Below are 25,542 nucleotides of genomic sequence, written 5' to 3' on the forward strand. Positions count from 1 at the left end.
CTGATATACACTTCCTATGTGTTAAATTAACCAATTCTTTAGTTGAGTCTTTTCAAATTTACCATAGTCCCTAACCAGAGCACAGAGAGGTGGAATACAGTTCAATGGGATTCAGGCAAAGCGTAATCAAGTCAGTTACATTCCGTTCTGATCTTACTTTCTATTCTGCTCCTCTGTCCTCTCCACAATAGAGAAAATCAATTACGGGCAAAACCGGAAGTACCTTTTGATCATCTTTTGATCCTCTCCTTCAAGCGCGCACTCCCCACCCCCAACCCCGGGAACTCCCACAAACCACGGGCACAGCTCTCAGATGCGCTGGCCCAAGTTGCATGCCGGGATCTCCCTGAACTGCAGAGTGCTAGGTTCCTGGAGTTCTGCACACGGCTACTACATTTCCCAGGGGACACCGCGGCGGAAGTAAAACAACTTCCGGTGCTCTGGCGGCGCAATCGCGGACGATCAGATCTTTCAGGTGGGAGTAGAAAATTGTTCTGTGTCTTCGGTCTCCGCGGAGTAAGGCCGGGAGTCAGCGGGCTGGGTGTGGGTGTGGACGGTGGGGCGGGTGTGTGAATGCTGCGTGCTTAGGGGCCGTGCTGCGTGTGTGCGCGGGTCTGTGTGTAGACGCACCTTGCGCTATTTGCATTATCTGTATCACTGTGTTTGTCTCTTTCTTCTCTGGTTTCTCTCGCTTGAGTTGCAGGCGCTGTGAGCTCTCGGGAGACTGAGCTCTGTCCTCTGGAAAAGCCATAGCAGCTCTCAGCCCCCGAGCCATCTCTCAGCCCCTGAGCCATCCCCCAGCCCCAGCGTTTGTCTTTCTGTCTTTACCTTATTGCACTTGTTCTCCGTGTGCATCCATAGTGTATTAAGTGCTTCACTGTGTGACCCTCATTCTCCATGTGCTTTGTCTGTTCATCTGTTGGTGGGGTCGCAGATCACAGCTATGGGAATGATGCTGGAAGGATGGTGGCAGTGTAGATGTCTCTTGCAGATGCTGATTTAATTTCCTTTGTGTGTATCCGCTCAGTAGCGGGAGCGATGGATTAGGCGAGAGTTCTGTTTGTGATTGAGAATCTGCCACATTGTTTTCTACAATGACTGTTAATTTACATTTCCTCCTTAATGTTCTTTTTCTTCCACATCTTCCACATGTTTTCTTTCTGATAATGGTCAGTGTCTTTAAAAAAAACCTCTTTCTTTCTTTCTTTCTTTCTTTCTTTCTTTCTTTCTTTCTTTCTTTCTTTCTTCCTGTACTCCTAAGGGTTGTGCCTACATGACCTATGTGCTCCTTGTGCATGCCTGGTCCCCTAGAAGGCCTGAAGAGGATGTCAAATTCCCTGAAATTCGAGTTAGAACTGGTTGTGAGCCACCATGTGGGTGCTGGGAATGGAACCCTGGCCTCTGCAAAAGCAACAAGTATTTGCCATGTCTCTGGGCCTCTGGTAACTGACACTCTTAATGGGCTTGAGGGGATCTCTCTTTGGTTTTTAATGACTCATTCTGAGGCTAATTTCTCATATAACTATTAATAGGCCATATTGATGTTCCATTGGGGGAAATACTTATTTCTGGTTTGCCTGTTTCTTAAAGATTTATTTATTTATTATATATAAGTACACTGTAGTTATCCTCAGACACACCAGAAGGCATCAGATCCCATTACAGATGGTTGTGAGCCACCATGTGGTTGCTGGGAATTGAACTCAGGACCTCTGGAAGAGCAGTCACTGAGCCATCTCTCCAGCCCTGCCTGTTTTTTGTTTTTTGTTTTTTTTTTCTTTTTTTTTTTTAATGAAATATGAACATATTTATTAGGATGCTCAGTAATGAACATGTGATCACTTTGGTCATGTGAGGGAGAGTACACCTCACCCGTGTTGTGGGAGGAAGAGGATGAGGGCTCGCAACACAGTGTCAACCGGCTCCACAAGAAATCCCCGTTTACCAAGGAGAGGATGTTTCGTGCTAGCACTGTCTCTGCTGTAAACTCTGACTAAATAGCCAGGATTTCCCCAGAATCCCTTTCAGCTGTTACTGCCTCAGATACTGGAGAACATAAGGTTACACACATCAAAAACACACAGGACATTAATAAATGGCACCCTGACATAGGCCTAACATGATCAGATTTCTTCAAATGATATGGGGTGGGAGGGACTGCTACCCAGAGTTCCTCAGCCACGGTAACATTTATGGAGGACTAAAAAACGGTAGAAGAGGATGAGGAGATGGTGAAAAACAGCCCTGTTCAGTCAAAAATAAAATAGAAATACAAAAACCAGGTGTAGTACAATAGAACAGGTGATGACCGGCCTGGAGACTCCACAGGCCAGACCTAAAGCCTGCTTGGAGTGCACAAAGATGTAGGGGACTTTCTTGTCTTCACACAGCAGAGGGAGGTGCAGGATGATCTCCAAGGGCTCAGATCTGCTGCCGTCACAATGAACTTAGAGATGCCTCTGTTGAGAGTTTTGGTGGCTTCATTGGCTCCTTTCCGAAGCTGCTTGTAGTTACACGAGTGCTGATACAGGTCCAGCAGCTTCTTGGTGAGGCAGGCATCTGCGAGGGGATAGGCCTTCGGGTTCACATCAGCCTCCATCATGGCTGCGGTGCACTGGCCTTACCGAGACTCCACAACAGCCCACCTCAGACCGCCCTGCCTGTTTCTTAATTAAGATGTTTCCTCGTCACTGGATTCTCTGCGTTCCTTACTGGGCAGTTTAGATGTTACCTCCCAGTCAGATGTATAGTGTGCAGTTATCCCCTCCCTTTATCTCTTTATCCTGCCGATTGTTTTCTTTGCTGTGTAAAGGTTTGTAGTTTGATGTAAATCCTGTTTGTCCATTTTGCTTCCGTCGCTTGTGTTTTTAGAGTAATACCCAATAGGTTCAGTGTCCTGGAGGCTTTCCTGTATATTTTTTTCTAGTAGTATCATTTGATAAATTTTAATGTTTTGAGTTGACGTTTGCATGTGGAGTGACTGAAGGCCTAATGTCATTCTCATGAATGTTACCCGTGACTTTTTGCCAGCACCACTCATTATCGACAGTGCCCTGGAATCCATGTAGACTGGGTTGGCCCAGGACTTTGAACAAGCCTCCTGTCTCTGCCTCCCCAGTGCTGGAATTATTGACCCCCCCAGTACCATATCCAGCAAGACTTCCTGGACTTTTAGCAATGGTCTTTGGGGTCACAAACTTCATAAAGCATCGGCAGTTACAAGTGCCATGAGGTCACAGACTGTCAAACTGTGGGCAGGGGAGATGGCCACGGAGTCACCCTAGTTCTTCTCAAATGATTTATGATTGACAGTAAGAAGTTAAGGAAACTTTCTCAGAAAGGTTACCGGAAGTGACAGGAATGGATGTTGTGGAAAGTCTCAGATATTTTAGCCTCATTTCCTATGCACCGTTTAAGCAGATCTCTTGTCCTAGCCATTGTTAAACTTGTTTGTGCTGTGTAACTTTACTGCCAATAAATACACTTTGGTTTATTTGTGTAAGGTGGTGAGGCCAAATGACTGAGAAAAAGCTGTATTTTTTTTTTCTTCTTTTTTCTTTTTTTCGGAGCTGGGGACCGAACCCAGGGCCTTGCGCTTCCTAGGCAAGCGCTCTACCACTGAGCTAAATCCCCAACCCCAAAAAAGCTGTATTTATTGTGTTTATTTCCACATAGAAATAATCCTTAACGTAAAGAAATGTAGCTTAAACGGAAGGGGCACGGCAGCGGAACTTTTATGAGGTGTGAATTCTAGTGATGGCACGTAGGCTCCAAAGTAACCTTTTCTCTTTTTTCTGAGGTTTTTATGGGCTTGTTCTTTTGATGGATCCCTACAATCTTTTCATAACTTAGTTTCCAGATATGCCTGGCCAACCAGAAAGTCTCATACGGCTAAAAGCTGGCATAGTGATAAGTCTTTCAAGATGACAGATAAATAGTTCTGATACTCAGAAATTGACTTTCTAAAAGTGCCTTTGCTTAACAATTAAAAGAGCTTCTAGGAAGTTGTCAGTGTTCAGTCCTGGAGAGGCTGATCCCCTGCTGCCGAGAAGGCTGAATTCATCCTGCAGTGTCCGTCCTTTCTTTGATAAATCTCCTGTATAACTTGAACACGGACAGGTTCACTGCAGGCAAGCATGGAGCTGTGCAATGCTAGATGCTGTAGTGCACGTCTGCAGTCCCAGCCCTCCTATGGCAAGACGGGAGGAGGAGACGAGAGAATCCCTGGCAGGCTGGCTAGCCCGGTGTATGCAGAGGCAGGAGGGAAGGAAGGGTAAAGATAGAAGGGAAAATCTGTATGTGAATATTGTGGGCAGAAAAAAATAATTTCATAAGATTATCAGATGTGTACTTCAGAGGTGCTGGTGCATGGCTGTAATCCCAGCATGGGGGATGGAGGAAGGAGCTTTAGGAGTTCAGGATTAGCCTGGGGTACACAAGATCCTATCTCAAAAGACAACTAAACAAAAATCCCACCGTGTTCTGAACCAAGACTTAGACCTGTCAGCTAGAGCACTGGATCCCCATGTGCTGATGGCTGCTCCCCGGTGCAGCATCTCAGGGAGTCTGAGGGTTGTGTGTGCTGCTCAGAGCTTGTGAGTAGAGGTCAGTGCTGCTGAGTGTAGTACAGAGCACAGGGTCGTCCTCACACAGTCCATTTACTGAACGTGGGTACAGGATGCTGGCCCTGCCTGAGCATTGCAGCTGCAGCCCCTCCAGCCTTGCTGTGCTTCAGCCCTGAGTGTTCAGAGGAGGCGCCATTTGGATGCTGTAAGCCCCTGCCAGCCTTGATAGGTGGGGTTCCAGTAGGAAGATCTGCTCACAGGAGGAGGAGTGGCACAGGGCAGGGCAGGGCTGGCTGGATCTCAGGGTGGAAGATGGGGTCCCTTCTGCTGGCATCTCCTGGAGGAAGTTCAGGGCAGACATGTGTATGCCCTACACTCCCACACTGACCCTCTGTAATGGGTTGTCTGGGTTAGGAGAGGGTGGGCTTTGTGTAGACTCCTGTGTGCTGCTAATCTGTGTGTGGGAGGCTGTGAGCGGTGGGAGGGGAGAGGGTGAGTGGGGATGCTTGAGAAATAAATGTAGTTGTTGAATCACAGTGACAGAAGTCAGTCTGGGAACATCAAGTCACAATCCAATGACAGGCTTTCTTTTTGTCCCCAGGGGAAGAAGCCTGAAGAAGAATGGCCAGCTCCAGTTCTCAACACAGGGCCTGTGTAAGTTGGTGTTTTTCTCCTTGACACAGGGGGACTTCAGCTTAGGTGACTCCTTCCCGTCTTTCCCTCTTGAAGCTTCCCAAGGATCTGGAGTCCCCCAACCCAGTCTGCCCCTTTACAGTGAGGGTTGGCAGGTCTGAGCACTTCCTGTGGGTTCCTCTTCCCAGCTGGTACTGGGTTGTCTTTGAGTGCATTCCTCCAGGTGCTCTCTGCTTGGTCTGTGCTCAGGGAGGACTGTCCCTGCAATGGAGGTGTCAGCCCCACAGGGAAACAGGGGCTTTGAGGGCCTCAGAGCTTTGAGGTGATGGCCTCATTTGACTCCCCTGGGAAACCTGATTGACATCTGTGTGTTGTCAGGCTGATGACCCAGTGTGTGATAGTGAGTGTCCCCTGTGTATGTGTGAGGAGGTGACCTGCTTGAGGAGGCTTCAGGAGAGAGTTCAGTGATCAGAGGGAAAGGTCATCCAGGCTGTGACAGGAGGTGATTGCAGTCTCCAGAGTCAGGGAAGACCTGAGACACATTGTCACCTGGAAAGTATTTTTAAATTTTTAAAAAGGTATAAACAGAAAAGGTTAAACCTAATATCCATATAATATGGACTCCTGTGTAGTCTGCTTATGTTGTCAGGCTGATGACCCAGTGTGTGAGAGTGAGTGTCCCCTGTGTATGTGTGAGGAGGTGACTTGCTTTAGGAGAGAGTCCAGTGATCAGAGGGAAAGGTCATCCAGGCTGTGACAGGAGGTGATTGCAGTCTCCAGAGTCAGGGAAGGCCTGAGACACATTGTCACCTGGAAAGTATTTAAAAAAAAAAAAAAGGCAGAAAAATGAAACCTAATATGCAAACAATATGAACTCTTAGATAGTTCACAAAAATAATTGGCCTTTTTGTTGTTATTCTTTTTGGTAGATTGTTTGTTTGTTTTTTTGAGACAGGGTTTTTTCCGTGTAGCCCAGGCTACTTAGAACCAGCTCTGTAGACCATGCTAGTCTGGAGCTCAGAGAGGTTCCACTTGCTCCTGCCTCCAAGGTCTAGGATTAAAGGTGTATCCCACCAATGCCTGGCCAAAAATCATTCTCATGACAAAAAAAATCTTAATGACATCAGATGATAGTATAATAAACTCAAGGACCCATCTCATCCTTATGTAATTCACCCTGACCCCAGGTGACATTTCTCTTCTGTCAACCTGAAGGATGTGGCTGGAGTGGGAGGCACATTATTGGATATGTGGGGAGGGCACAGTTGTGGTTTATGGGGAGCTCGTGCAGTCAGGGGCCTGGAGCATTTCCTTATGGCTCCCTTCCCACAATTGAGTCCTTTCCCTTCTGTCTTTCCATCCTGAAAGCTTCCCTAGTTTCACTCTACTGTGTTTGCTCTTTCAGGGGTCAGTGACATTTAGGGATGTGGCTATTGACTTCTCTAAGGAGGAGTGGGCCTGCCTGGATGCTACTCAGAAGGTCCTCTACAGGGACACGATGTTGGAGACCTACCGCCACCTCGTCTCAGTGGGTAAGCGCTGTGTCCCATGAATGGATGATGTGTCCTCTACACTGTGGGCTTTCCTGACTCTGATTAAAAGTCATGGTCATCTTTTAATGTTTACTTGAAGTTGGGTTTGGTGTCCCATGCCTGTCATTCCTTCACTCAGAAGGCTGATGGAAGAAGATTGCTGTGAGCTTCAGGTCAGTCAGATACATAGTGAGTTCCAGGCTAGCCTGGTCCACATGCTGAGTCCCTGTTTAAACAAAACAAGCTATCTAAATGAAATGAGTAAGTTATCTACTCTTCCAACTGCTGTCCTGGCTACCTCCCCAGCAACATACCCCAGACACTTGCTATTTCTCCTGGCCGTGCTTATGGTTCCTCTCCCCTCACGGCAGCTTCCTCCTCCACTCTCATTCTTTCTCTCTCCCCCTTCATCTCTCCTTCTCCAACCAGGTCACTCCAAACTCACCACCTCCAATCCTTCCAGTAATTGGCTGGAGTCAATTTTATTTAACCAATAGTTTTAAGTCAAGCAACAAGGTTTGTACAGCAAAGGCTTGTAAACATGAGAAGCCACTCACAGGCCTAGGTATAGAATTTAGTATTGCAACACATGGCAGCAAACCCAGTCTCAACCTTCCACCACCATGACATTTCTCAAAACCAGTTCCCAGGGATCTGATGCCCCCGTCTGGACTCCATGGCCATGCGTGTGCTCAGTCATACATTCAGACAGATCCTCACATACACACAAAGTATATTTTAGTCAGTAGACTATTAAAAGCGGGAGCTGAGTTCCTCCTTTGGTAAGAAGGATTGAAAATAGGAGCTTCATGAAGCAGCTGCTTGCCCATCCCTTGTTGTCCTCTCAGTGAGCTCTATGTTCGGTGAGAGATCCTGTCTAAAATACTAAAGCGGAGAGGAGTCAATGAAGTCCCCAACCACACTGGTCTCTGCCCTATACATACGTGCATGCATGCGTACACACACGTACACAAACCCTCATGGACACATACGGACATTGTACGTGCATACATACACAACTAATAAAGACATGATATACCTAATAATGAATCAGTAGAATTAATTTTAAAAACAACTGGACACATTCTATTTCCCTATACTTTCTCTTAGTGGAAGTTTCAGGCTGTGACTTTGTCTTTCTCATGAAGTGAATCTGTAAGAATGAAGTGCAAGTGTGAAAGAAGGAGACTAGGACTCGAGAGAGCGAGGAGGGGACTAGGACTAGGGCTCGAGAGAGCGAGGAGGGGACTAGGGCTAGGACTCGCGAGAGCGAGGAGGGGACTAGGGCTCCTCGAGAGCGAGGAGGGGACTAGGGCTCCTCGAGAGCGAGGAGGGGACTAGGGCTCCTCGAGAGCGAGGAGGGGACTAGGGCTAGGACTCTCGAGAGTGAGGAGGGGACTAGGGCCCGCGAGAGCGGTCTCTGTGGCTCAGGATGTAGCTCAGTTGTAAAACACTTCTCCTGCATGTCCAAGGCTCTATACATCCCTAAGATTACTAAATAAATCAATGGAAATTTTAAAAAATCACCTTCTGTTACTATAGGTCAGACTGTGCAAACATTTGAATATAGTATGTAATCTTAGCATCAATCCTACCTAATAGATAAGTCAATCTAAATTATTATTTTTGTCTACTCATGGTATTTGTTTGTAGCAGAGAGTAGTCTTGTCTCTTCCTCCTGAGGTACTGGGATTAAAGGCAGGCGCCACCACAGCCCAGCGGTATCTTTAGCATTACTTGTTATTATTGTTTGGTTTTAGGATGACCAGGTCTTGCGCAGTGCAGGTTGGCTTTGGACTTGGTGTGTAACTAAAGCCTGCATTGTACTTCTCATCTGCCCACCTCCACGCCTCAGGGGTAGTGATTTCAGCCGTGCCACCATGCCCAATTCATAGATGTGAAGATTGGGCATAGAATCCTTCGGGACTCACCGTAATGAATGGCATCAGTAGTGAGCTGCAGAGACGGGGTCTACACCACACAGTACAGCCTACAGGTTCACGTTCTCACTGCTCCATTACACTTTCCTCTTTTTTTTTTTTTTTTGGTTCTTTTTTTCGGAGCTGGGGACCGAACCCAGGGCCTTGCGCTTCCTAGGTAAGCGCTCTACCACTGAGCTAAATCCCCAGCCCCTACACTTTCCTCTTAGTGACAAGCGCCTACTGTTATTTAAAGGAGATTAAAACTGTAATTTCAAACGGGTGGTTTCTTGCCCAGGTTGCTTTTTCCTCCCTCTCTGAAGTCTTTCCTCTGTTATTTTAGCTCGTAGAATTTTTTTTATCTGTCTTTTGAGACAGGGATCTTGTGGAGCCCAGACGAGCTGGCTCCTTCTCCCACCCTCTGGGCTCGTAGGCATGATGCACCACGCCAAGCTCTGTAGACCTTTATAAAAATGCATGGGCAGGGCATGGTGGCACACACCTTTAATCCCATCATGTTGGAAGGCAGAGGCAGGCAGATCAAGTGAATTCAAGGACAGCCTGGACTGTGTATCACCTTCCATGATATCCTGGCATAATTTGAGATACTGAGTCTCAGAATAACTAACAGTCTATGATTCATTTCTTTCTCTTTTTAAAGTGGGGAGATGCATTTCTAAGCCACATCTGATCACCTTACTAGAGCAGGAGAAAGAGCCCTGGATGGCTGTGAATGAAGAAACAGACAGGCCGAGCCCAGGTGAGTAAGAGGGAGGTGAGCCTGCAGCCCTGCCAGGCACAGCTTGTGATCAGAGGCTGCACAGAGCTGACACTGGGTTTGACAAACTTCCTTCAGAGCCCAGGGTCTGTGGGAAACAAGGCTGAGCCCTGGGAAGGAAGTCGGGGTCGGAGCAGAAGCTGTCAGAGGGGTTTCTGTCTCATGAATCACTTTAAGTTCTTATTTTCTTCACTCATAGTAGAGCAGGTGCCCTCTTTCTATAATTTTTAAAATATTATTTATTATGTGTGTGAATAAGTATGGATAGAGTAGACAACCTGTCCTCCAGATTTTAATGGAATTGCTTGCTGTTTCTCTCCATTTAAAATGCTGGCTGTGGCCTTGCTGCACACTACCTTTATTAATATTGGTGTATGTCCCTGGTATCCCTAATCTCTCCAGAACTTTTATCAGGAAGTGGTATTGAATGTTGTGAAAAGGTCTCTTCCACACTTAATGAGTTGATCCTGTGACTTTTGTCTGTCAGCGTGTTTATATGGTAGATTGCATTTACCAATTTATGATGTTGAATACATTTATAGATGCACGCATATTGTACCATCCTTGCATCTCTGGGATGAAACCTACTTGATCACGGTGGATCATATTTTTCATGTGTTCTTGTATTTAGTTTGCAAATATTTTATTGAAAACTTTTATATTTAAGTTCATCAGAGAAAGGGGTCTATAATCCTCTTTGTTGGGTCTTTATATTGTGTGAATATTTGGATGTGTGTCACCTTGAGAATGGAATTGAATAATGTCCTCCTGTTTCAATGTTGAGGAATAGTTTAAAGAGTATTGGCATGAACTCTTCCTTGGAAGCCTGGTAGAATTCTGTGTTAAAACCATCTGGCCACAAACCTTCTTTTGGGAGACCTTGAATTACTGATTGTATTTCGCTAAGAGTTATAGGTTTGTTTAAATTGCTTCTCTGATCTTGGTTTAACTCTGGTAAATGGTATGTGTTGCAAAAATTATGACTTCCTTTTAATTTTCCAGTTCTATAGAGTACAGGCTCTTAAGGTATGTCCTTAGGATTCTCTGGATTTCCTCTTTGCCTGTCTTAGCTAGGTTTTTACTGCTGTGGACAAACCCCATGACCATGGCCGCTGTTACAAAGGAAAACATTTAATTGGTGCTGGTTTATAGTTTCCAGGTTTAGTCCATTGTCATTGTGGTGGGAAGCATGGCAAGTGCTTAGGCTGGTGTTGGAGATGGAGCTGAGAGTTTTACATCTTGATCCTCAGGCTTCAGGAAGAGAACTGATGAGCCACGAGGCCTGGCTTGAACTTCTGAGACCTCATAGCCCACCCCCTTTGGCATTCCTCCAACAAGGCCACACCTTCTAATAGGGCCACTCCCTATGACCAAGCATTCAAACATGTCAGTCAATGGAGCCTTTCCCACTTACACCACCATGTTCTACCTTGGTCCCTGTAGGCTTGTAGCCAGCCTTATCATAGTGCGTCCAGTCTAACTGCAAAATTCCCCACAGCCCTAACAGTCTCAGACTTGCTAACATGTCTGATGTTTGAAATCTCTTCTGAGATTTATGCTGTCTGTCTGTCTCTCTGTCTCTCTGTCTCTCCCTCTCTCTTTCCCAGAAGACCTGGCTTTAATTCCAGTTACCCAAGTGGCAGTTCACAGCTGTCTGTAACTCTAGTTCCAGGGGACCCAATGTTCCCTTTTGCCTTTGCAGGCTCTTCATGTATGCATGCATGTGTTACATAGGCATAAATGGAGGCAAAACACCCATGTACATTTAAAAAAAACTTTTAAAAAATAGAAATAGGGCTGGAGAGATGGCTCAGCAGTTAAGAGCACTGACTGCTCTTCCAGAGGTCCTGAGTTCAATTCCAGCAGCCACATGGTGGCTCGCAACCATTTGTAATGGGATCTGGTGCCCTCTTCTGGTGTGTCTGAAGATAGCTGCAGAGTGCTCATAAACATTAAATAAATAATTTTTTAAAAAAATAGAAAAGAATCAAGACATGAGTTCAAGTTTTTTTTCTTTTTTTTTTTCTTTTTTTAAAGATTTGTTTATTACATACAAATACACTGTAACTCTCTTCAGACACACCAGAAGAGGGCATCAGAGTCCATCACAGATGGTTGTGAGCCACCATGTGGTTGCTGGGATTTGAACTCAGGACCTCTGGAAGAGCAGTCAGTGCTCTTAACCGCTGAGCCATCTCTCCAGCCCAAGTTTTTTTTTCTTATACAGTCTCTTAATGCTAATCCCTTGATTTTTTTGTTTTTTCTATTCTTTTTTTTTTTTTCGGAGCTGGGGATCGAACCCAGGGCCTTGCGCTTGCTAGGCAAGCGCTCTACCACTGAGCCAAATCCCCAACCCCGCTAATCCCTTGAAAAAAATCAGAGTACATACTTCGAACATATAATGTCACAGGATATGCAATATCGTTCCAAAAAGGAGGATTATAAGGAAATACTGGACCAAGAAAGACAGGAAATCAGCTGGGATAACTGCAAACTCTCTGTCTCCAAGTCTGATGTCAAAGCGCTCTTCAGCCCTCCAGCTCTTGATCTTTGCCGACTGCAGCCCAGTCCTTTCTCCTGGTCTGTTTACACTGTTTTCAGTTCTCCTTGACAGCTGTCCCACTGCTCTGCCATCTCCAACATTTTGGAGCCTCCAAAGGCATCTCCCTGAACATAGGATTTAGCTCCATTCTACTTCCTGATGTCCCTTTCCTCCACGAAATGTACATTTCCTGTCTTCCCTTGTTCAGCTTGCTCCTTTTCATGATCTATCAGCTTAAACGTGAATCTTATACCACATGACAGTCAATACTGGGCTCCTCTGAGATTCCCCTTTCCAATGCCACTAATACAAAACACATTTTAGCCTCAGCCACATTCTTCCTGAAAATATCACAGGAGCAAGTGTCTAGGATACATACTGAAAGTCTCTTCTGAAACCACATTTCACAATCCTCTCAGAACCACTGACTCCCACCCATGCTCCTGCTACGGTGGCCCATTAAGCTTCACTTAAAGCATCCAACTGCTTTTCTAGTCCCAAGTCCCAAAGTCCACAGTCGTCTAAACAAATATTTGGTCAGGCCTATCGTAGTAATACCCCAGTCCCTGGTAACAATTCTCTTTCAGTTAAGAGTTTTATTGCTGTGAAGAGACACCATGACCATGGCAACTCTTTTAAAGGGCAACATTTAAGTGAGGCTGTCAGAAGTTTAGGCCATTATTATCATCATGGCAGGAGGCATGGCGGTGTGCAGGCAGACATGGGACTGCAGTTACCGAGCGTTCTACAGTCCTGATGCAAAGGCAGCAGGAACAGAACTGGTGAGCCTCTAGGCCTGGCTTACGCTTCTGAGACCTCAAAGCCCACACCCATTGACACTCTTCCTCCTATAAGGCCACACTTCCTAATGGCGCCACTCCCTGTGGCCAGCATTCAAGCACACAAGTCTACGGCTATTCAGATCACTACAGTGTGTTGTTAAGTCTTCCTTTCATCTCTAATTTTCTTCTTTTGTGTTGTCTTTCTTTTCCTGTGACTTAGATTTTGACATTCGCACTGATTTTCTTTCTTTCTTTCTTTTTTTAATTTTAATTTAATTTAATTTAATTTAATTTATTTATATGATTACATGGTTGCTGTCTTCAGACACACCAGAAGAGGGCATCAGATCCCATTACAGATGGCTGTGAGCCACCATGTGGTTACTGGGATTTGAACTCAGGACCTCTGGGAGAGCAGTCCGTGCTCTTAACCACTGAGCCATCTCTCCAGCCCACACTCATTTTCTTAAAGGACCAACTTTTTGTTTTATTGATTCTTTTTGTTGTTTCTATTTTATTAATTCGAGACCGGACTTCGAGACTTATTTCTTTCCACCTACTCCTTTTGGGCATAATTCTGTCGTTTGTGTTCTAGAGCTTTCAGGCGTGGTGTTAAGTCGACTGCATTAGACCCAGTTTCTTTATGTTGGTACATAGTTGGAATTGCCCCTGACAGCTGCCTTTATTATGACCTATAAATTTGGGGTTTTTGTGTCTTCATTTTCATTCAACTAGGAAGAGCTTAATTTCTTTCTTTAATAGCTCTCTTGACCCAGTTTTATTCAATGTGAGTTGTTTGGTTTTTGTAAGTTTATGTGCTTTCTCTTGTATTGGGTTATTGGTTTCCTGCTTTAATAATTACACAGGGGGCTGGGGATTTAGCTCAGTGGTAGAGCGCTTACCTAGGAAGCACAAGGCCCTGGGTTCGGTCCCCAGCTCCGAAAAAAAGAACCAAAAAAAAAAAAAATAATTACACAGAATGTGAGGTGTTATTTGAATTTTCTTGTGCCTTTTGAGACTTGCTTTGTACCTAAGTATGTGGTCAAAATTAGAGAAAGTTCAGTGATGTGCTGAGAAGAATATATATTCCTTTGTATTTCTGTGAAATGTTCTACAAATCTGTTGTGTCCATTGGGCTTACAATGTCAGCTCCAGCATTTCTCTGCTTATTTTTCTCCTAGATGACCTTCTATTGGAGAGTGTGGTAGTGCAGCCTTCCATTTTGAAGGTGTGAGGGCCAATATGTGATTTAAGCTATGGTGTTATTTCTCTTGTGAACCGGGGCCTCCTGTGGTTTTGGTGCAGAGATGTCGGTGGCTTTCGATGAGCCTAGCATCTTTCTCTAACTCTTCTGACTAGCTGTGGTTTGAAGTCTCTTCTGTCAGATGTTAGAATGGCTACACCATTTGCTTATCAGGTCCATTTGCTTGGAATGAGAAGCTCTTTTTCTGCATTTTTACCCTGAATTAATTACCCTATCATTAATGTTAAGGTGTGCTTCTTAGATACGGCAAAAAGATGGATCTTGTTTTTGCATTCATTCTGTTAGTTTGTGACTGGGGAATCGAGACCATTGATGTTGAGATATGAATAAGAAGTGTTTGTTGATTCCTGTTATTTTGTTGTTGTTGTGGTGGTGGTGGTGGTGTGTGTCTGTGTGTCTGTGTATGTATGTGTGTGTGTGTTTGCCCTCTTTTGATTTGCTGGTCTGGGACTATTACTCCTTGCGTTTTCTTGGGCATGGCTAATCTCTTTAGGTTGGAGTTTTCCTTCTAGTGCTTCTGTATGGCCAGGTTAGTAGATGGGTATTTACATTTGGTTTTATCATGATGTCTTATTTTCTTCATCTATGGTGATTGGAAGTTTCTCTGGGTACAGTGGTTTAGGCTGGTATCTTTGGTCTCTTAAGCGCTTGTAGAACACCTGTCCAATCTCTTCTGGTTTTCGAAGTCTCCACTGAGAAGCCAGGTGTTATTCTAATATGTTTTCCTTTATGTGTTACTTGGTTTGTTCCCTTTGCAGGTTTTAATATTCTTTGTCCTTACATTTAGTGTTTTGATTACTATGTGCTAGTGGTTGGGGGCAGATTTTCTTTTATATTCCAGTATATTTGCTGTTCTGTATGCGTCTTTGTACCTTGATAGTCATTTCATTCTTTAGGTTAGGGGAATTTTCTTCTATGATTTTGTTAAACATTTTCTGTGCCTTTGATCTTCTCTTACTCTTCTCATTACGTCCCAGATTGTCTGGTTTTTTTTTTTTTTCTGGACTGTTTTTAGCATTAATATTTTCTTTCATGGAGTTATCCATTTTTCCTGTGGTCTTCAATGCTTGAGATTCTCTTTTGTATCTTGTATTCTTTTGGTGAGGCTTGCCTCTGGGGTTCCTATTTGAGGTCCTAAACTTTTCATTTTCAGATTTCCCTCAGAGTTTTTATGTGTGTGTGTGTGTGTGTGTGTGTGTGTGTGTGTGTGTGTGTGTGTGTGTGTATTTCCACATTTAGTTCGTTTGTGTTTTTGTACATTTTTTAAGGTATTTATTTCCTCTTTAGTATTTGTAAGCAAAGGGTCCTGAGGGTACCTGGAAGAGAATGGGGGGCAAAAGACACGAAGAAGGACACCAAGACAAGAGTCTGATCAAGGCGACAATTTTATTTTTCCCAAGGCTGAATTTATACCATAACATGGGTAACAGAGGGAGGGGGGAAGCATGAAACATTTACACAGGCCAAGGACACAATATTCGTGTGGTCAGCTGATGTCAACAGGATGTTGGTTTTTCAGAAAGGTCACAGGTTTGTCATATCTATTAGTCAGCAGGAGAACTTCATTATATTATTATTTATCTTGACCACCAGATTTGTATTAATCTTCTGCAGCTGGCTGGGGATTTTCTATGAACCCAGTCATACTTAATTCTAACCATAATAATATCAATAATGGAGGGCTTCAAGGGCATCGCTCCCAACATTTAGTAGTCTCTACCATATTTATAGTGACCAATTTCATGTCCTTTTTTGTGCTTCCCCTGGGTTGCATACTCAGGGCCCACTGTGGTAGGGTTGCGGGCTCTAGTGCACACATGCTGTTACTGTGTTTTTACATTAGCATCTAGGCATTTGGATTTAGGACAGTTTTAGGGGCTGACATCTCATCTTGTTTTTATTGGGTGGGTGTTTTGTTTCTTGGTTTCTGTTACACTCTTTAGTTCTTAGAGTGGTGACCACATGTTGCCCAGTAAAAATTTCTTGTGGGATCCTGATAGGTTTGGCCACTGGGGTTCCAAGTAAAATGTGTTTCTAGGTATTGAGAGCTGATACTTAGGAATGGCGGTGGGATAGGTGGGTGATTTTGAGGGGGTCACAGTAGGGAGGAAAGCAGGTCTTCCACTAGGATCTGCTTAGTGCCCCATAGATGTCGATAGAGAATGAGGAGAGGCTACATTAGTGGGTCTGCCACAGAGCTGGGGATGAGGGTGGGGATTGGGTTTGGAGGAACAGAGCTCAGAGAGGTGAGGATCTGCAGTTAGCCTATGTCTTTCACTAGGCAGAGTGTCCTTCATGTTTCCAGGGGATGTCTGTGGAAGTTGGGGGCTGGGATAAAGCAGTGAGAAGAGAGAGGGCTGTCTGGAGGCGTACATCTGTGTGATGGACTAAGATGGGGGCTTGGGTGAATGGCAGGCTATAGTGCGTGGTCTGCTGCAGAGCTAGGAAATTGAGTTTGAAGGAGAGGAGGGGCAGGCAAAGATCTGCAGTTAGCCTTCCTGTTTCCCTTCCTGGATATCCCTAGTCTTCTTAAAAGTTCAAATGGGTTTTCTCCTGTTTCTTTGTATTTTCTTTTTATCTTGTTTTTGTTTTCTTAGGCAGAGTCTCACTCTCTAGTTCAAGCCAGTTTGGAATCCATGACCCAGTTACCTCTGGCTCCTTGTCGTTAGTATTACAATTGTGTACCACTACCACAACAGATTTCTACCCGTTTCTTTTTTAAGAATCCCAAGTTCAGGTCAGGAATTGGTGGAACATGCTTTTAATCCCAGTACTTGGGAGGAAGAGTCAGGTGGATCTCTGTGTTCAAGGTTATCCTTGTCTCCTGATGGAGTGCCAGGACAGCCCAGGCTGTACAGAGAAACCCTAACTAGAAAAATCAAAAATAAAGTAAAATAAAATCCAAGTCCAAGCCAGTTTTCTTAAGGAATGACAGATATTATATATTCATGTTGTATAGTTTTTTCCTCTTTATTTGGTTTGTTGTGGCATTTGAATCCACTGTGAAAGGATAAAGACAGACTGAATTCAAATTTAGATTAAATGAATTTATTTGTACTGCTAGCAGAGGGAAGGCAGCCTAAGAGCCAGAGAGTATGTCGGGTGGAAGAGGCGGTAAGGTGGAGTCTTACTCATCAGAAAGGTGGGCATTACAACTCTCTGTTGTCCACATCTGGGCAGCAAGACTGTCTAACTTCCCTCAGTTGTTCTTTCTTTTATCTGACCAGCAGGCCACTAGGATCACGCAGATATTCTAGAGCAAAAGGTCATTGGCCAGTAAGGGATTCCTGGCTTCATATTAAGTTTCTTTAGCCATCACAGAAGACTCGTATATATTATTACTCAGTTCTAAGCACTCTAATTACTGGGATAAAGCAGTAAATATCATTGCTGGACCAGCAAAAAAAATCAATGCCATCAGGTTAGGGACAGCTGTCATTTCCCCACAGAAAGGGTGTGACAGATACATATTTCTGTGGTATAGATTTTTTTATTTGCCATGATCTGGTTCAGAAACCTTCACTAACTTGTACGTATTTCTTGTACTATGCAAGGAAGCACATAAGATTATTACAGCTTAGTTTATTATAATCTCATTAAGCAGACATGACTTCCCATACCCAAGCTGTTCTCCTATAAAGAATATTGTCTTTATAGTAAACTTTCCTTGTTGCTGCTCTCCTCATTCCTATTCAGCTTCTCAGAAAATACTTTAGAGTCTGGCCATTCATTTAATGGAATTTGTATGTACAGGAATTTGTATTATAGGAAAATAAAGTATTCTTGTTTTCCCCTTTTCTTTCAGGTTTGGAGACATGTTTTGAAGCTGAAAATGTATCTCCAGAGAATCATAATTATAATATCAAGTCACCCAAGCAAACCACACAGCAATTAAGTAAAACTTTGGATGCCCAGGGCTCCCACTGTAGTGTATTCAAGGGGCAACGAAATTGTCAAGAAGGAGATGCTGCTCAAAAGATTACTAACAAGAAAAAATTACCTACTTATACTAGCCAGACTCTTGCCCACAATATGGGAAAACCATATAAATGTAAAGATTGTGGGAAATGCTTTGGTTGTAAGTCAAATCTTATTCAACATCAGAGTATTCATACTGGAGAGAAACCCTATAAATGTAAGGAATGTGGCAAAACCTTCAGACTCCAGCAACTGCTTTCAAGACATCAGAAGTCTCATAGTAATGAGAGACCTTTTGAATGTGATGAATGTGGAAAGGGTTTTCATCTTTCTACCCTGCTTAAGTACCATAAAAATACTCACACAGGTTCAAAACCATTTCAATGTGAGGAATGTGGGAAGTCCTTCAATCGCATCTCTACCCTTTTTCAGCATAGAACCATTCATGCTGGTGTGAAACCGTATAAATGTAGTGTGTGTGGGAAAGCCTTTAATCGTCGTTCAAACCTCATGCAACATCAGAAAATTCATTCTGGTGACAAACCTTTTCACTGTAAGGAATGTGGAAAGGCCTTCACTGTTCTGGCCCAGCTCACTCGGCACCAGAACATTCACAGTGAAGACAAATCATTTGAATGTAAGCAGTGTGGGAAGATATTTAGTAGTGGTTCTTACCTCTTACGACACTACGATACTCATACCAGTGAGAAACCCTTTGAATGTAATGTATGTGGGAAGGCCTTTAGGCTTCATCTATACCTTAATGAGCATCAGAAAACTCACACCGATGAGAAGCCCTTCAAGTGTAAGCTCTGTGAGTCGGCTTTCAGACGTAAGTACCAACTCAGTGAACATCAGAGAATTCATACTGATGTGAAACCCTATCAGTGCAAGGATTGTGGGAAATTCTTTCGCCGACGATCAAATTTTACTGAGCATCAGAGTATTCACACCGGAAAGAAACCCTTCGAGTGTAAGCAGTGTGGGAAGGTCTTTAGGCTTAATATACATCTCATTCGACACCAGAGATTTCACAGTGATGAGAAACCTTTTGAATGTAAAGAATGTGGAAAGGCTTTTCATTTTTCCAGCCAGCTTAATTACCATAAAGCCAGTCATACAGGTCAGACACCTTTCCATTGTGAGGAATGTGGGAAGTCCTTCAAGCGTGTCTCCAGCCTTGTGGAGCATAGGATTATTCACAGTGGTGTGAAACCATATAAATGTAGTGAGTGTGGAAGAGCCTTCAATCGTCGCTCAAACCTCATGCAACATGAGAAAATTCATTCTGATGAGAGACCCTTTGAGTGTAAGGACTGTGGGAAGGCCTTCACTGTGCTGGCTCAGCTCACACGGCACCAGACAATTCATACTGGAAAGAAATCATTTGAATGTGATCAGTGTACGTCAGCCTTCAGACTCCCATATCAACTAACTCAACATCAGAGAATTCATTATGAAGTGAAACCATTTCAGTGCAAGGAGTGTGGAAAGGGCTTTGTTCGTAGTACAGGCCTTAGAATTCATGAAAGAATCCATACTGGTGAGAAGCCCTTTCAGTGTAGGGAATGTGGAGAAGCCTTTCAGTATCATTACCAATTTCTCGGACACTTTAGAATCCATGTTGGCAAGAACCCTTATGAATGTACCGAATGTGGAAAGTGCTTTACTTATGGTAGAGACCTTAAAATACATCAAAGAACTCATACTGCTGAGAAATCTTAAGAATGTGGAAAGGCCTTCAGTTGAAAAATCAAGCTTGGTTTAACATGCTAAACTTAATATTATTGAGAGGCCTTATAATACAAGGAATATGGAAAGCCTTCAGTAATTCTAAGCTAGTTGTTTATTAGAGAATTCATACTGATCTGAAACCCTGTGAATATAAGAAGTATGAGAAAGTTGAGATGAAGTTCAGCCTTCAGTGCACATCAGAGAATTCACATTGGTGTGAAATGCTATTCAAACCTCAATCAGATTAAGCTTCTGTAAACACTGCTCCACCCATGGGCCCTGAAGATTTCAACCTTTTCTATTTGGTCCTTCCTCGGGTCCTTCTACAGTGTGTGTGGCATGTGTGGAGGCCAAAGTCCAACTTTTCACAGAGGTTTTAAGAATTTGAACGTAGCTCCTGAGTTTTCATAGAAATCACTGTAAAGAATATGGAACGACCTGCAACTGGACCTCAGGCCTTCAACATAAAAGTATCCTCGCTGTTGTCAAACACTGCAAGGAATGTATAAACATTAGCTCTGAAAGCTCCTGAAAGAGTCCATAAAGGTCTGAAACCCTAAGGATGTAAAAGGTGTGAAAAATCTTTTACTGTTAAGTGTTGAGCCTATACAGCATCAGAAAGGGAAGAAGGGGGATCCTTTATGTGGAAATTTTACTACACATCAAAGAAGTCATATGGACAAGACTGGGACTGAAGAGAATCTTGCAAGAACTTTAATCTGTCATAGGAGTTAACCAACATCTGAGTATCCATGTACTCTGATACCAAGAAATCCTTAGAGAATGAGACTGTGGGAATTCCGTTGTTCATAGAAGATACTGTTGAGAATGTCTTTGAATGTCAGAAATAATATGTTGTAGCCTTCATGTTCCTAAGTTATCTTTAGTGCTACTGTTAATTGCATAAACTTAATTCACCAAACACAATTCAGCTGACTTAGGAAGGACAGCTATTGAGACTAGTGTTATTTGAGGTACCTCGCCACCATTTATGTCCCCTGGCTCCTGTGCTGTTAGTCTGGGTGTTTGCTTTCTTTCTGCAGAGTTAATGGTGAGTACAGTACCAGCCAGACTTGTGGAAACAGGGTTATAGTAGATATAAAGTCCTTGAGAGTGTTTGGTTTGTGTTCTTTAAAGTAGCTTTTGCAGTATTCTTGCTCTCATTGCCATTACTGTTAATGGCAAGTTGTGTTGTAAATAGTTTAAAAAAAAAGCCTCATGCATTCCTCCAGTATTAAATTCCAGATATTTCCTTCTGGATAAAATCTGAAGGATGGAAGGATACTTGAAAACATTTTTATTCACAATCCATTTCTTTAGCTTTTGTGTGGAGATGTCAAAAAACTAGCTGTTGGTGAATAAGTACTTTTAAAAGGGGTTAAACACATACAACTTCCAAAGGGTAAAATCCTGTGATTTATGTTCTCTGCCCAGATATTAAGATGAAATACATTTGTGACTCAGCAAAATAGTGCAGTCTCTTCCATCTCATGTTGTGGGACCGTTTTAAGTTTGCCTAGAATTTGACTTTTGATGGAGATTCTTGGGAATTTACCCAACTCTAGTCTATAAGCCAGAGGTCAAGATGTTCCTGCTAATTATCTTGGCTTCTCTTAAACTGCCTGCATGTGCAAACTTCCCCCTTCAGCTAACTGCTTACCCTGACTTGTTAAACTGCTTGCTTGGCTAACCCCTGTAGCTGCTGAGCAAGGTAAGAGAATGTGGTTCTTGTTCTTAATAGCCCCTTGCTCTAAATGCTTGTGAGTATACTTGGATCCTGAGTACATGAGTGTAGTCCCAGCCAACTGGAATAAAGACATTCAGTTGGCTGTAATTTGTGTCTGACTCATTTTCTCTGGTGGGCTGTCCATGAAACAATTACAAAAATAGCCCAATTTGAAGCCAGGCATAAAAATACATGTGAAAAAATTTTCATACATACGTAAAAGAAGGAACACTTCTGTATCATCACCTGGATTAAGATTGTTAATGTTAACCCTGCTTTTCTGTATATATGGGTTTGGGGGCTGTAATGTTAAGAATGTGTTTTAGAGTTGAGAGTGGTAGCGCATTCCTCAAACCCAGTTCTTGGAAAGCTGAGGCTGAAGGATCAAATTGGACTTTAACTTGTGACTTTAAGTCCAACTTTAGCTGTGTAGAGAGCCTTTCTCAAAAAACAAAAACAAACAAACAAAAAAAGTTTAGACCTAAGAAGAAGCTAACATAGATATAGATTTGGCTTTGTTCTTGCCTTTATTAAATTTCAGGGTTGATTGAACCTAGAGTCCTGTATGTGGTAGGCATGAACTTAGTCACCCAGCTACATTACTGGCTTTTTGCCCGTATCTTTTAGCCAAGAGTTGTTAGGTTCAGATGAAACATTTGAGGTAAGAACGCATTGTAGATTGTATGTCTTAAAACCAGCATGTCCAGAACCACATAGGTGTCAGCTATCATTGGTAGCTGCCACAGCTCCACTAAAAAGTTCAATATGTGTAGCGACTTCCAAAATATTTACAGATATGGATACTTTAATCCTGGGTCCAATATGAATAAAATTGAAGTCAACTTATGAATGAATAGCATCATAATATTAAGAATTCAGTGTGTTAGGTGTAACTGGTACAATACTCGGTACAAAATTAATACTGTTCCGTGCAGTCAGGAAGCTAAGACTTTTGACTGGAACCTTGTTTTTGTTGGCACTTTAGCCCCAATACATGCACTGTTCCAAGCACATGAGCAATTGACAAAGTTGAAAACAAGCATTTAAGAAGCTACCTAAGAAACACGTAAACCCCAAACCAATATAAAGGTGGCATCAGCAGTAAGCAATAGGATATAGTTTCATGTTTTAAGACTTCAAAAAAAAAATTTTTTTTTTCTTTTTTTTTTTTGAGGCCAGGTTTCTCTATGCAGCCCAGGCTGTCCTGGAAATCGCTCAGTAGACCCGGCTGGCATTGAACTTAGACCCTTGAAGTTCTGCCTCCTGACTGTGGTTTTAAAGGCATGTCCCTCACCAACCTGGTGACATTCTTGATTTTTAAAAAAAATGTTTAATGTGCGAGTGTCTTACCTACATGAGTATAAATGTACTTTTTATGTACATTTCTGTGCCTGAGCATCCAGAAGAGGGTGCCAGATTCACCTGTAACTGGAGTTAACTATTTGGGTTATGGAGACTGAACGAGGGTCCTCTGCCACAAAGTGCAACAAGTGCTCTTAACTGTTGAGCCATCTCTCCAACCCCGATGATAATTTTAGTGTCAAAAGAAAAAAATCTTTCCAGAGCATAAATTTACACTGATTTTTCTCCATTTAGGTTTCTATAATCATTTGAATTTGGTATTTTACAGTATTCTAAAATATATTGTTATGGTGCCATCTTGAAATTTTCCCTCATTTTGTTAGTGCCAATCCTGAATGATAGCTTCATGTGTATGATCCTTTTAGGAGGGATTGCTCTGAGTCAAGTTCGTCATGGGGAAAACACCTTGGCCAGTAGGAAATTCAATAATGGGTAAGATTGAGCATATTATTGTTTCTACCCTGTATTAAACAGGGTTCTCTTGAGTCACAGCACTTACGAAATGATTCTCTTGCCAGAGATAACACATATACATATATCATACCATCCAAAAAAAACAAAAAACAAAAAAACAAAACAACAACAAAAACAAAACCCAGCCAGAGAAAATAAACTCCCAACAACAACTGGAAGATATGTCACCCTACAAGATATGGATGGTCTCATGCTTGTATTATGTAGAAGCACAGATGAACACATTACATGTATGTTACAGGATACTGTGTGGTAATATGGAAAGATATGGACCCATGTGTTTGTACAATGTCAGTTATTGAATCGACAATAAATTTACAACCTTGTGTCATGCTGAGTACTTTGTCATGTAATCCCAACTTTGCTTGCTAATGAGTTGTTGACCATAGGTTTTAGTCCATTTTTTTAAAAAGACTTATTTATTATATATAAGTACACTGCTGCTGTCTTCAGACACACCAGAAGAGGGCATTGGATCTCATTACAGATGTTGTGAGCCACCATGTGGTTGCTGGGATTTGAACTCAGGATCTCTAGAAGAACAGTTAGTGCTCTTAACCACTGAGCCATTTCTCCAGCCCTAGTCCAATATTTTTAATTTTTTGATTTTTGGGGGTTTTGTTTGGTTTTTGTCTATCCCTTGGTGTCTTGGAACTCTCTTTGTAGACCAGGTGACCTTGAACTCACAGAGATCCAAATGTCTCTGCCTCTTAAGTGCTGAGATTAAAGGCACATGCCATCACATTTTGCCTTTTTACTCTGATCTTAATTAGCAATAGGAAGTCTTCCATTGCACTCTAGCATACACACAGTAATATACAAATGTGCAGATTACAAAATGGCTCAAAAAGGGTTAAAGAGGTTTCAGGATTCAAAGAGGCCATCCAAAGTCCAGACACAGCTGATAGAGACTTTTGGAAGAGTGGAAGAGTCTGGAGAGACCAGAAAAAATGTTACCGCAGGTATTTTTCAGGAGCAGAGTCCAGATGGCAGGTCATCTGAGGGTCAGTTTGTAGTGATCTGAGTGTCAAGGACAGGAGAAACTGCACTTAAGGACCAGCCTGGTGATAGAGGCAGGTGGTTTCATTGTAATTTTCCTGAAAACGAAGCTCATATGACAAGGTGACTACTCAGTATGTCTGCCACATTTTGGTCTTGGGATTGTCCTTTTAAGGTCCAAGGTGAGGTGGTACTATCTTCCACAACTGGTAAGTTCATGCGTCCAATTTAGTTTGGTAGATTTTCAGATGTTGTTATTGGTACAAATAAATTATCCATAGCTAGGTGGTCGTACACTTGTGTTAGATGTAGAGTCTGGTTGTGTGTGTGTGTGTGTGTGTGTGTGTGTGTGTGTGTGTGTGTGTGTGTGTGTGTGTGTGTGTTTCACAGTACTTACAACAGAGTAACTCGAGTCAGGGTGCCTGTTTTCTAAGAGCCATTCAATGAGAGACATGGTCAGAAAGTTGATATTCCATAGAACTCAAGAGTAGCCCAAAGGCAGCCCAACTGTTCTCCATGTGTGCTCATCAGGTGTTGGGTGTGAGGGACTTGTGTATTCCATTCTCATGACCACATTCCGTGTCAGTGAATCTTTTGCACAAGCTATGGTGTCTAGGTTTCTATTTTAGTTAGTTATGTTCATCAAAGTGAAAGCAATCACCTTGGGCTCACCAATGAGTACTCATTTTCCCAGCCCTCTCTCCATATGCAGTGCACTCTGCTTATATAGTTACAAAAATGGTGATAGTTAGTAATTGGCTATGGCTATCTGGAACTGATTCAATTTATTTCCCCAAGGTTCTGCTGTATGGCTGTCCAATGGGAAGTATTTTTGCAATTCTAGAGTCCTTTGAAATCGCTTAGTATTTCAATAATCTGGGTTAAAGGTATTAAAAAGCAACAAACAGTTTTCTAAAATTTCTGTAAGTTTAAATGACTTATTTTGTCAGCAGTAGCAGGGAGATACAACCCAATGCCACCAGTAGCCAGAGGAATCTCTTCACCCTTTGGGACCCAGGATATAGTTTTGGTGCTTAAAAGCTCACACTGAGAAGGGCTTGGGGATCCACTAAGATCCAGGCCATCAGTCTAGTTGCTGGCCAGATAGTAAAGACTTTCTATTGGCTCAAACCTGCCTCCAAGTAGTCTCTGGTGGATATGTCACAACACTTTACGAGGTTCCACTAAGATCACGCGAGACCAAACCTCAAGATACCAGAGGCTTTGGAGGCTCTCAGGGAAGAGTGTGGTGTTGACATAGTATGCAACCTGAAGACTTCAGGTCCCCAGGACTCCCCTTGATCAATCACTACC

At 42.9% G+C, this 25,542-nt stretch overlaps 1 protein-coding gene and 1 pseudogene across 2 annotated transcripts; one reads left to right on the forward strand and one right to left on the reverse strand.

The window, feature by feature from the left end:
- The first annotated feature begins 383 nt into the window (after positions 1-383).
- Positions 384-23,566, forward strand: LOC134478825 (zinc finger protein 60). Of its 2 annotated transcripts, none has more exons than XM_063277699.1 (5): positions 384-475; positions 5,167-5,219; positions 6,604-6,730; positions 9,311-9,409; positions 17,821-23,566. In XM_063277699.1, the coding sequence occupies exons 2-5, from the start codon at positions 5,187-5,189 to the stop codon at positions 19,656-19,658; spliced, it is 2,097 nt and encodes a 698-aa protein (XP_063133769.1). In that variant the 5' UTR covers positions 384-475; positions 5,167-5,186; the 3' UTR covers positions 19,659-23,566. The 2 variants fall into 2 exon arrangements, with proteins under 2 accessions (XP_063133769.1, XP_038956771.1); XM_039100843.2 differs by having other exon boundaries at positions 456-516.
- Snu13-ps3 (small nuclear ribonucleoprotein 13, pseudogene 3) lies at positions 2,253-2,602 on the reverse strand (annotated as a pseudogene).
- Positions 23,567-25,542: the final 1,976 nt, after the last annotated feature.

Source organism: Rattus norvegicus, chromosome 1, assembly GCF_036323735.1.
Source record: "Rattus norvegicus strain BN/NHsdMcwi chromosome 1, GRCr8, whole genome shotgun sequence".
NCBI classification, from domain to species: domain Eukaryota; kingdom Metazoa; phylum Chordata; class Mammalia; order Rodentia; family Muridae; genus Rattus; species Rattus norvegicus.